At 41.2% G+C, this 12,358-nt stretch overlaps 1 protein-coding gene across 1 annotated transcript; it reads right to left on the bottom strand.

Annotated features, from left to right (window-relative positions):
• Positions 1-4,421: 4,421 nt before the first annotated feature.
• Positions 4,422-10,598, bottom strand: LOC139423575 (protein FAM83F-like). Its single transcript, XM_071175167.1, has 6 exons — positions 10,128-10,598; positions 7,103-7,270; positions 5,943-6,064; positions 5,208-5,830; positions 4,590-4,739; positions 4,422-4,468 (listed from the first exon to the last, which is right to left on the bottom strand). Exons 1-6 carry the CDS (start codon positions 10,596-10,598, stop codon positions 4,422-4,424), a joined length of 1,581 nt encoding a protein of 526 aa, XP_071031268.1.
• Between the last annotated feature and the right edge of the window lie 1,760 nt (positions 10,599-12,358).

The following is a 12,358-nucleotide window of genomic DNA, read 5'->3' as shown; positions in this document are numbered from 1 at the left end:
TTGCATGTTTCGTTTATATTTTTTGTTCAGTGTAAAATCTAATTAAGTACAGTTTTAAACAATTTTTATTATTTAGTGATACAAATTTAATCAATCTGATATTGTTCAACACAAATAAGGAAAAACACAAAGATATTATCGAAGAAAACACTATTTGAATTTCTAAAATATCCAGTAGATGGTGCCAGATTATAATCTGTTGTTGGTTTTCAGTTTTCAATACATATTAGGTGTCAGAGTTTAATAACCACTCATCCATATGCTTTATGTCTCCCATGGCATGGGAAAATATATTTTAGCAACCCAAATGCACAGCTCCTAATGAAGAAACATTGAATCATGTCAATGTTAATGCGTTTTTTTTTGTTTTTTGCATCATGTGATGAAAGATGCATCATACCGGCTGTATTTCTCTATTTTGAAAGTTATACATCTTGAAAACATTTTGGGACTATATCAGCAATGGACTAATGAACCAAATACCAAAATATTGTTTTTGGGTAGGGTTTTCCTTTAAGTGCTGTATTTCTACTGTGAAATGAGGCCTGCATCTGTGGTACGAAAAAAACAAGCATCCTTCCTGTGCACATCAGTTCCTGTGTGCATGTGTGTCTGTCATAGGGCTGTGGTTCTGCTCTGAGGTCACTATAGCCCTTATGCAGATATGAGAGACAAAACATACAGGGAGGAGAGAGTTGATGCAGGGAGTGATACACTAACCCTCCCCACATGTGACAGCAACATCCACGAAGAGGGCTACTGTAATATACACAGTATGTATATGTTGTAAGTCCTCTCTCATTCACAGTTAAATATACAGTACTGTATGTCCACACACAATATGCAGTACACCGTTTGAGTGAAGGTACAGTAAGCATAGGCTACAATCTTATAAAACCTTTCCCTAAAGCTTTACAGGCAAGAGTGAACCAAAGAAATGTCTATATGCTTTTTGTAAAACTGAATTCTCGCATAAATGTATCTTCAAACAAGGGTGGGAATAAAAACACTGATGCACCCAGAGAGAGAGAATAAAAACACTGATGCACTCAGAGAGAGAATAAAAACACTGATGCACCCAGATAGAGAATAAAAACACTGAATCAGCAAAAGAGAGAGAATAAAAACACTGATGCACCCAGAGAGAGAATAAAAACACTGATGCACCCAGAGAGAGAATAAAAACACTGATGCACCCAGAGAGAGAATAAAAACACTGATGCACCCAGAGAGAGAATAAAAACACTGATGCACCCAGAGAGAGAATAAAAACACTGATGCACCCAGAGAGAGAATAAAAACACTGATGCACCCAGAGAGAGAATAAAAATACTGATGCACCCAGAGAGAGAATAAAAACACTGATGCACCCAGAGAGAGAATAAAAACACTGATGCACCCAGAGAGAGAATAAAAACACTGATGCACCCAGAGAGAGAATAAAAACACTGATGCACCCAGAGAGAGAATAAAAACACTGATGCACTCAGAGAGAGAATAAAAACACTGATGCACTCAGAGAGAGAATAAAAACACTGATGCACCCAGAGAGAGAGAATAAAAACACTGATGCACCCAGAGAGAGAATAAAAACACTGATGCACCCAGAGAGAGAAAAAAACACTGATGCACCCAGAGAGAGAAAAAAAAACAGCTATCAATTGCACTTATTATACCGCCAGCCAAAACATTTGTATACCACCCAAACCATATATACAACTAGCAGAGTTATGATTAATCGGAGCTCATGCATATTCATCCATTTCTTCGACAAATCTACAGATAAGATAGTGGCAGGAAATGTTATCTAAAGGTTGCGCAAGAAAAATATGATAATGTCCAAAAACAAAAAATCACATGACTGTGGAGAAGAGAACTTGATTTAGCAAAACTATCTACATGTCCTCTGTAAATGATTGCAAATCAAAATACAAAAGTTGTTTTTAATATTATGATTTCATATAAAACAACATTCACACCTCAGAGACAGGAAGTCAGTCAATTACATGAAGTATGTGTGGTCTCATACATCTTTGGCATTTTATATACAAGACTTTACACTATAATTTCAATGAGAAAATGTCCTTTGCTCTTTGTAATTGCTATGCATAGAAAATAAGCAAAATATGTCTTAGTCCCTATTGCTTCTTTTTTATTAAGATGACAGATATAGCCATGGACCAGTGACATGTTTATAATGTCACATAGGTTTAGAGACAATGTATTGTTTGTATGTTAACAGCAGAAGTGTGTGATCGGTGTCTGATCTGTTAAAACAACATCCATTATTCAGACACTACACACTCCAGTGGAGATAAGGGCCAGTCCACTAACAATTTAACAAAGTGCCCTTGGTAAGGTGATACCTTGTGTGAGAGAAGAGAGCTGATCACTTTTCCTTCTCCATAGTAACCTGAAGGATAGACACATTCAGAATAGATCTATACCTGGGATAGATGTGTTTTTAAAGCCATCCATTTATTTAGGTTTAAAAGCAGCCGTTTCAATGACAGTGATACAGGGAAGAGCAATACAACATGTTGATTTCTTATGACATGTGAGCAGTAACATAAGATCAGTTTTCAAGCATCGAATGACTGACCGATCAAGTCTGTATTGGCATTTCCCTGACACAGGTGGTGAATGCCATCTGAGACGGGCAGGACTCAGGAGACACTCACTGGTATGTGGCATCAGATCACTCCTGCTAAACAACAACATTAGGCTCATATTAAAGGAAGTGGGTCTGGCATTGAAGACTCTCACTACTCTAACTGATAAGACAGTGGCGGTCCACACAGTCTCACACCAAGTCTCACTAAGGAACATTATAGTAGTACATAGAATGAGCAGCACATGTAATTACTATACTCCTGCCATTACATGTAATCACTATAATCCTGCAATGACATGTAATTACTATACTCCTGCCATGGCATGCAATTACTATACTCCTGCCATGACATGTCATTACTATACTCCTGCCATGACATGTCATTACTATACTCCTGCCATGACATGTCATTGCTATATTCCTGCCATGACATGTAATTACTATACTCCTGCCATGACATGTCATTACTATACTCCTGCCATGACATGTCATCACTATACTCCTGCCATGACATGTAATTACTATACTCCTGCCATGACATGTCATTACTATACTCCTGCCATGACATGTAATCACTATACTCCTGACATGGCATGTAATTACTATACTCCTGCCATGACATGTCATCACTATACTCCTGCCATGGCATGTCATTACTATACTCCTGCCATGGCATGTCATTACTATACTCCTGCCATGACATGTCATTACTATACTCCTGCCATGACATGTCATTACTATACTCCTGCCATGGCATGTCATTACTATACTCCTGCCATGACATGTCATTACTATACTCCTGCCATGACATGTCATTACTATACTCCTGCCATGACATGTCATTACTATACTCCTGCCATGACATGTCATTACTATACTCCTGCCATGACATGTCATTGCTATATTCCTGCCATGACATGTAATTACTATACTCCTGCCATGACATGTCATTACTATACTCCTGCCATGACATGTCATCACTATACTCCTGCCATGACATGTAATTACTATACTCCTGCCATGCCATGCCATCACTATACTCCTGCCATGACATGTCATTACTATACTCCTGCCATGACATGTAATTACTATACTCCTGCCATGGCATGTCATTACTATACTCCTGCCATGACATGTCATTACTATACTCCTGCCATGACATGTCATTACTATACTCCTGCCATGACATGTCATTACTATACTCCTGCCATGACATGTCATTACTATACTCCTGCCATGGCATGTCATTACTATACTCCTGCCATGACATGTCATTACTATACTCCTGCCATGACATGTCATCACTATACTCCTGCCATGGCATGTAATTACTATACTCCTGCCATGACATGTAATTACTATACTCCTGCCATGACATGTCATTACTATACTCCTGCCATGAGATGTCATCACTATACTCCTGCCATGACATGTCATCACTATACTCCTGCCATGGCATGTAATTACTATACTCCTGCCATGACATGTAATTACTATACTCCTGCCATGACATGTCATTACTATACTCCTGCCATGACATGTCATTACTATACTCCTGCCATGACATGTCATTACTATACTCCTGCCATGACATGTCATTACTATACTCCTGCCATGACATGTCATTACTATACTCCTGCCATGACATGTCATTACTATACTCCTGCCATGACATGTCATTACTATACTCCTGCCATGGCATGTCATTAATATACTCCATCTAATACTGCATCTGATAGAGGCAATTACTTCAAAATGTCCTCTGGCTCTGTCTCTCCCAGCTGATCCTTTCCTCCCTCTCTTCATCTCAGGACTGAATGCAGTTCTTCTTGGAAGGCTTCTTGTGTCCCTTTCCTAGAGGGAAAGGAGAAAAGAATGGATGAGCCAAAAAAAAAAACAACTCCATGTGAGGGACTATTGCAGTTAATATTCAAAGACAAATGAAAACCACAAATGGTAGAATATAACAACATACCGTCATCCTCTCCTTTGTTGAGGGTCATTAGAGACATACTTCTTTGAGGCAGTTTTGAAGGCTTTTTGTTCTTAAATTTCAACAGGGACGGTTTCTCTACCATCTCAAATGAGTCATCAGTGGCAGTGCTATTCGTCTCTGAGACTTTGCGGGTAGAGGAGGGGTTTGGGCGGGTAGGGGAGGGTGTTGAGTGGGTAGGGGAGGGGTTTGGGCGGGTAGGGGAGAGGGTTGGGTGGGTAGGGGAGGGTGTTAAGTGGGTAGAGGAGGGGTTTTGGCGGGTCGGGGAGGGGTTTGAGCGGGTAGGGGAGGGTGTTGAGTGGGTAGGGGAGGGGTTTGGGCGGGTAGGGGAGAGGGTTGGGTGGGTAGGGGAGGGTGTTAAGTGGGTAGAGGAGGGGTTTTGGCGGGTCGGGGAGGGGTTTGAGCGGGTAGGGGAGGGTGTTGAGTGGGTAGGGGAGGGGTTTGGGTGGGTAGGGGAGAGGGTTGGGTGGGTAGGGGAGGGGTTTGGGCGTGTAGGGGAGGGGATTCGATGGGCAAGGAAGGGGGCTGGGCGGCTAGGGGAGGGAGTTGTGTGGCTAGGGGTGGGGGTTGGGCGGCTAGGGGAGGGGTTTGGGCGGGTGGAAGAGGGGTTTGAAGGAGTGGCCCCATCCTCCTCTATAGTCTCACTGTTGTGATTGGATCCTCTGCCTTTCAGGAAGAGCCTGAAAGAACTGCGTTGTTTCTTTCCACCTAAGGCCTGGTGCTTCTGCGAACCTCCCTTCCCATCCTCCTCATCCTCCACAGGAGAACTGGGGGACTTCGCAGTGACCATGTCCAGTTCCACACTACTGCCCCCTTTGGCATGGAGTAGCGTCGACGGTCCGTTCTGTTCGAGTCCCTCGCCCAGTGAGTCTCTGAGTGTGGAGAGGTCCTGTAAGGACCCAGTGAGCCCGAGACTGTTCCCCACCACCAGAGAATACTTAGGGTTGTGGTATTTATGTGCAGGCACCCTCTGGTCAGCCTGCCCCCGAGAGTCCCCTAGAGACACCTGGAAACGGGAGGTGGATATCAACAGGGGCTTGGGGACCACCACCTTCCGTACCGGCGCAGGCATGGGAGGCTTGGTTATGTGGAACTCCTTGTAAAGGTCCACATTCTCAGATACAGCATACATTTCCCTGAAGTCATTGTCGAAGAAGTCTACCACCTGCCCAGACATTACTGTGATGGTGTTCCTGTCCATCCTAGAGGAGCTCCATGTGAAGCTGGAGATGACAGAACAACAGAGTGAGACACAGACTCAAAGCGTAGGTCAAATCATGTTTGCTCTGGCTGAATGAATGTGAGTGGAAGTGTATGACTGAGAAAATGACTGACCTGTAAGAGCCAAACATAACCTTTTCTCCGTCCACCAGCATGTATTTGGAGCACAGAGAGCCGGGCAGCCTGCCAAATGACAGGGCCAGCCCAGAACCTTTCACCGTTCGCACACGCAGGTTCTGAAAGAGTCACACAGATACTGAGTTAGACAGGTGCCCTTATTACAAAATAAACCATGAGTCAGTGACTATCAGACTTCCAAGTACTGAACAGTATCATATCAAACACTAAGGGAAATTGTGCTGTTACCACCCACGACCAAAGTAAACTTTCAAGGTAAGCAAATCCGAAACTGGCGATGCAAGGGTTGAGTTAAACCCCTTGAGTATACAGTCGAGGCAGGTCTATTTACTGAGCAAGGAATGGGAGTGAGTTGGAGAGAGTGAAAAAGACTGTCCGAGACATAAACACAGAAACAGACACGTCAGAAGGATGCTACCCTATGCTGTTAACACTTGTTTGGTCAAGGATCAAGTTCCACAGGACTGGATTGTTTTCGGCACAATGAAGAGCAGTTTCTATGAAACAACAATGACAGAGTCTCGACACTGGAAGGGCCTTTCAGAGGCTTATCAACTGACACCACACACACACACACTAGGTTATCCGGCATTCCATATAAAATAGGCTAGATCTACTGCACAAGCTTTCGTCTACATAGATCAACATCTACAGATGTAGGATCTTAATTTGATCACCATGTTGCAGGACAACTTTCCTGCATTGCAGGACATTTTTAACTTGTGGTGCATTTGAGGTTTAAAGAGGCTTCTGGAGTTTGTAATTTCCACTTTGAAATGTCAGACTTGATTTTCCCTTATGAAAAATGTATCAACCCCTACAAAAATGCCCATGAATTATAATCCACATAATAACTATAATAACTATAATAATTCCCATTTCCTGTTGCTGCAGGATTATTAGCAATCTGGTTCAAAATAAGATCCTACACCAGTATAGAATGTGCTAATATGGATGATAATAAAAGAATAGGCCAGAGGAATATTCTGCTCTATACTGCCAAGACGTTGTGGCTGCACTTTCAATTTACGTGACACTCTGCTATTTACCTGGTAATGACATGGTAATACCATAGCTAACTATTACTTGTTCCTGTTGTTTGTTGCCTACTGCCTGCCAAAGCATCCCTGTCTTACCCGTAGATGCAGAGCAGTGATCTGTAAACGAGTGCACATATCCAGGAAGTGGGGCATACCACGAGCCTCCAGTATGATGTACACAGCCACCCCTCGTCTCTGTGCTGCGTCCAATAGATCCTGAAGGATCTGCAGGTCAGTAAGGTGGTCCATGACCACGGCTACTACCTGAGGATCACACATAGGACCGTCAGAGGAAGAACAGAGGGGATGATATCTCTGAATCAAATCAAATTGTATTTGTCACATGCGCCGAATACAACAGGTGTAGTAGACCTTACCGTGAAATGCTTACTTAACCAACAATTCAGTTCAAGAAATAGAGTTAAGAAAATATTTACTAAATAAACTAAAGTGAGAAACAAAATGATAGTAATCTAAAAGTACCACAAGAAAATGACATAACAATAACGAGGCTTTATACAGGGGGTGGATTTCCTCAAAGCAGAAGATTTATGGTTCAATTGCTTGAGTAAGATTCAAATCTCCCTAATTAACTGGAAAAACGAGTTGAACCGAAATGTCAAGATGTATTTTCTTATGACATATTTTCCACTTCAATCCAAACAGAAGTATGTCAAAATATTTGAGAGGCTTGAGGTGACTGATAAATCTGATGAATAATACCAGACTAGTTGATATTTACAAAGATCAAGCTAGAGAGGACAGAGGAAAGGCAAAAGTGTAAATTCAATAAATAACCCCGACATCTCACACATGCGTGCGCACACACAATCATATACACACACGCACAGACACACACACAGACACACAAACAGACACACACACAGACACACACACAGTTATTGAAATGTAAATCCTATAATCCTTGAATGGCATTCGTTTAGGTAAAAACAGAACTGGTTGTCTTTCAGGAGCAGAGACTTTGCATGTGAAGAAATGTGAGCACTGGTGCATTACTATGACCTAGTCCTGTACCACACTAGGATAAGGCAGTCTAATGCTCTCTGTCTTATGCTGACAGTGGTAAAGGAGTGGTGATGACAAACTATTGGACAGTGAAGGCCTTGTTATAGTAAGGCTAGAGTCACTTCCTGGCTCATCCTTTATTTTCTATTTTTTTATCTTTATTTTAACAGGCAGGTCAACTTAGAACGAATGTGTATTTACAATGACGGCCTGTCAACTATTTCAGTTTGTTTAGTTCATTGACATAGCTAGTCATATGCACACAGAACAGCTGGTCACGGGTTTGTCTTCCCTGTCAGTAGATCATTAACCTGTCTCAAGGAGTGTACGATGACCCCTCATTTGCATTGTTCTCAGTGAAATACCATCTGTTGGTATTGTTTCATTAGTCCACTGTTGAAACAGTCCCACAATATGTTGCATCATCATGATGATGTGGAAAATAAGACTTTGCTTCTTGAAAGTTCAATGTCTTGAAAACGTGACTGCTGACAAGCAAAACATTTTGGGACTGTGTCAACAGTGGACTAATGAAGAGCCAGAAACCGGATATGGACAAGAATCAACTTTGCATGTACGAGGATAAAAAATATGAACATTGAGATTGCATGAATTGGAGATAAAATGTGAATGTAAAGTGAGTATGCATTATTCCATTGTTCCAGAGAAGTTAACTGTAACCTGGTCAAACACTCCAGTCTCTTATCTGGATTTGGGCTACTTACACCCACAGTGTTTAAGCTCAAGTTTGCATGCGTATCTCCTTTCCCTATAGCCGTGTCCTCCCAGAGTTATGGGTGTTCTTGCTCCTGACATTTAGTCCCAGGCAGCATGACTGACACGTTACCCAGCCATTTAGAGGGGGAGGGACTCTTGATGGAGTGAGTTGAATTACAGTGGATGTGGGAGGAGAAAGCGTCGTGTGGATGTGTTTTTAAACACTGACGTGAGGCTGGGGAAACGCTTTTGAATGACTTGTTACAGGTTCTGATGTGAAACTGTCTGACAATTAGAACTGTGAAATGTTTGGCCTTTCCAGCTCCTCCACATGTGGCTTCGCTTGTTACAACATGCCTATCTACTGCATGTGTTCCATCCAGTTAGAGATCTACTGTGAACATTCATTTCAAAACTCCTGTTAACTGTTGATAATTCCTTGTAGAACGTAATGACGTGATGAAGGGGAGAAAATGAAGATAATTGAGATTACCATATCAGTGTTCTATATCTATGATAATAACAACATAACATAAATCAATAGTCATTCATAAACAATGGTCAATTATGTAATCGTTTCATTTCATAATAAAAATCCAAATAGAAGTAGATGTGTTACATTGTTGCTAATCGCCTTGGTTCATTTTACAGTACGACTCCTCAGTTGAGCCAGGACCTGGCTGTTCTAAGCCTTAAGGACACACATCTCTTGTTGAATTCACATGACTGCCAAAGTCAAGGGGTGTGAATACTTTCCGAGGGTACTGCAGGTCAATGAAGAACAATTAGACACGTTCCCCTTTCTCTTTTTTTTATACCTTTATTTAACTAGATAAGTCAGTGAAGAAAAAAATATTATTTACAATGACTGCCTAGGAACAGTGGGTTAACTGCCTTGTTCAGGGGCAGAACGACAGATTTTTACCTTGTGAGATCGGGATTTGATCTAGCAACCTTTCAGTTACTGGTCCAATGCTCAGCTAGGCTAGCTGAGAAGTAACGTTAACCAAGCAGACAATAAAACCTCATGTCAAAAAAGGAGTTTGCTGTCACAAGGCCTGTGTAACGACTGTAGTAACCACACTGACAAATTCAGACCTGATAAATAGACCACTAGAACTGACACTAACTATCCTATGTAGTGTTGAGAAGTTTACATTAAATTAACAGAACTCATTTTATAACTTGTCAAGATGAAGAACACAAATGCATGATTCGGGGTCATGCTGACTCATTTGTAAACTGTTCTGAGCTACAAAGAAAGAGGGGGAACAATGTGAGGGCATCACTCAATAATTTGGGGCAGAGAAGAAATTATGTAAACTACGTTATTCACGTGTAATATGCCGTTATCAATTTATATTAGAACTGTAATTACCTTGTTAGATTCTTGAATGAGTCTCCTGACAACCTCTTTTATATGGGGCCCCTTGTTTTTGGGTGGGTGCGTGTGAACGGATACTCGAGTGACACCTTTATAGAAACTAGTGCTGCCTGGCCAGCCGATGTCAAGCGGCGGGACATCCGTGTCCGACATCTGAGGCCAGTATGTGGAGTGGACCCCCGAGTCTGCATTGGACTCCTGAGCCTTTTCGTATTCGCCCTTCTCGGACTCACTATCTGAATCATATTCATCAAAAGTTTTTCGAATCCATTTAATCTCGCGGGCGGATAGAAAGTCTCTGACGTTGTCCTCTTTCAATCGCATCTTGAACGCGCCATCGCCGTTCTTCAATAGTTGCTCGAGCGCGGCTCGCTGCTCCTCGCAATAATAGAATTCTGCTTTGGATTCGGGTATCTTTTCGTTGACATGATCTTCGTCCATGCACAGAAGCTGAGACTCGGCCATAGCAGCGGTGTCCGGAATTTGTCCAACCGTTAATTCTTCCTTCCCCCGCAGTTTCCTTTGCATACACCTTTACCTGTAGGTGTTGGGCGCGTACACAGGTGACGTTCAAGAGGTAGGGGGAGGAGTTCTAAACTGTTATAATCAGTTTCAAATGTCAAGTTTTGTCACGTGCACAAGAACAGTGAAATGGCTTTCTTGCAAGCACTTTCCCAACAATGCAGTTATCAATATAAGTAGTAGGCTTACTATAAAACAAGGAAAAATAATCACAAAATAGCAAAGACGGCAACCATACAGTAAGGCGCCATGTAAGGCGCCATGCGCTTTGTGTGTTGTTGGGGTAATTCTTGCATGGAGAATGTGATTATTTTGAATTTCCATAAAGGCCAACCAAGAATTGAGTGTTGTCACGTAAAGCACATTCATACTGTAGTGTATAGGCTTATAGGTTTAACATAGACCTCAATACAGATAAATTAGCCTACATGATGTTGTAATGTCTAGCCAACTAAAATGAAATGACTCAAAGCAAAAACCAAAACAGTTCAATTCCAAATGTATTTATCAGACCCTGATACTTTTCTTGGATGCTCTGGTTCTGTGACATACATAAATAAAAAAATAAACATTTGGTCACAGGTCAGCAGTGTTGGGGAAGCTACTCTGAAAATATACAGTACCAGTCAAAAGTTTGGACACACTTACTCATTGCAGGGTTTTAATTTCTGTTACTATTTTCTACATTGTAGAATAATAGTGAAGATATCAAAACTATGACATAACACAAAGGGAATCATGTAGTAACCAAAAAAGTGTTAAATTAATAAAAATATATTTGAGATTCTTCAAAGTAGCCACCCTTTGCCTTGATGACAGGTTTGCACACTTTGCATTCTCTCAACCAGCTTCATGAGGTAGTCACCGGGAATGCATTTCACTTAACAGGTGTGCCTTGTAAAAAGTTAATTTGTGGAATTTCTTTCCTTCTCAATGTGTTTGAGCCAATCAGTTGTGTTGTGACAAGGTAGGGGTGGTATACAGAAGATAGCCTTATTTGGTAAAATACCAAGTCCATATTATGGCATGAACAGCTCAAATAAACAAAGAGAAATGACTGTCCATCATTACTATGACATGAAGGTCAGTCAATCCGGAAAATGTCAAGAACGTTTAACATTTCAGAGTGAAGGAAAAGCAGCCAACAAGTGCTCAGCATATGTGGGAACTCCTTCAAGACTGTTGGAAAAGCATTCCAGGTGAAGCTGGTTGAGAGAATGCCAAGAGTGTGCAAAGCTGTCATCTAGGCAAAGGGTGGCTACTTTGAATAAACTTTTTTTTGCATACTACATGATTCCATATGTGATATTTCATAGTTTTTATGTCTTCACTAGTATTCTACAATGTAGAAAATAGTACAAAATAAAGAAAAACCTTGAATGAGTAGGTGTGTCCAAATTTTTGACTGGTACTGTAGGCTAGTCTACCAAGCCACTAATTACTTCACTCTGGAAGAAGTTAAGCTACACTAATGATTCCCTTAAGGAAAATATAGTTTACTTAACTAAAGTTACTTTGAAACGTAGTTTACTACATCAAAACTTGTTTGTGAAAAATTATCATATGTAAATCTGAAATGTCATAGACTACAAATTGCAAGACTAAATTCAAATCTAGGTAGTGTTTTCAGTAGTTAATTCCTTTTTTTTTTGCAATGTAACGCTGAAGTAATTGGATTAGGCAAGTCTGATGCTGAAAAAGAA

The sequence above is a fragment of the Oncorhynchus clarkii genome, chromosome 13 (genome assembly GCF_045791955.1).
Source record: "Oncorhynchus clarkii lewisi isolate Uvic-CL-2024 chromosome 13, UVic_Ocla_1.0, whole genome shotgun sequence".
NCBI lineage: Eukaryota > Metazoa > Chordata > Actinopteri > Salmoniformes > Salmonidae > Oncorhynchus > Oncorhynchus clarkii.
This window is presented reverse-complemented; position numbering and strand designations above follow the sequence as displayed.

What these genes read in the sequence shown, in the direction of transcription:
- LOC139423575 (XM_071175167.1), bottom strand. Translation starts at nt 10,598, where the DNA reads ATGGCCGAGTCTCAGCTTCTGTGCATGGACGAAGATCATGTCAACGAA. An exon ending in TCACTGCTCTGCATCTACGG is followed by an intron (nt 6,065 to 7,102) that starts GTAAGACAGGGA and finishes TGACTCTTTCAG; the next exon opens with AACCTGCGTGTGCGAACGGT. An exon ending in GTTATGTTTGGCTCTTACAG is followed by an intron (nt 5,831 to 5,942) that starts GTCAGTCATTTT and finishes TGTCATCTCCAG; the next exon opens with CTTCACATGGAGCTCCTCTA.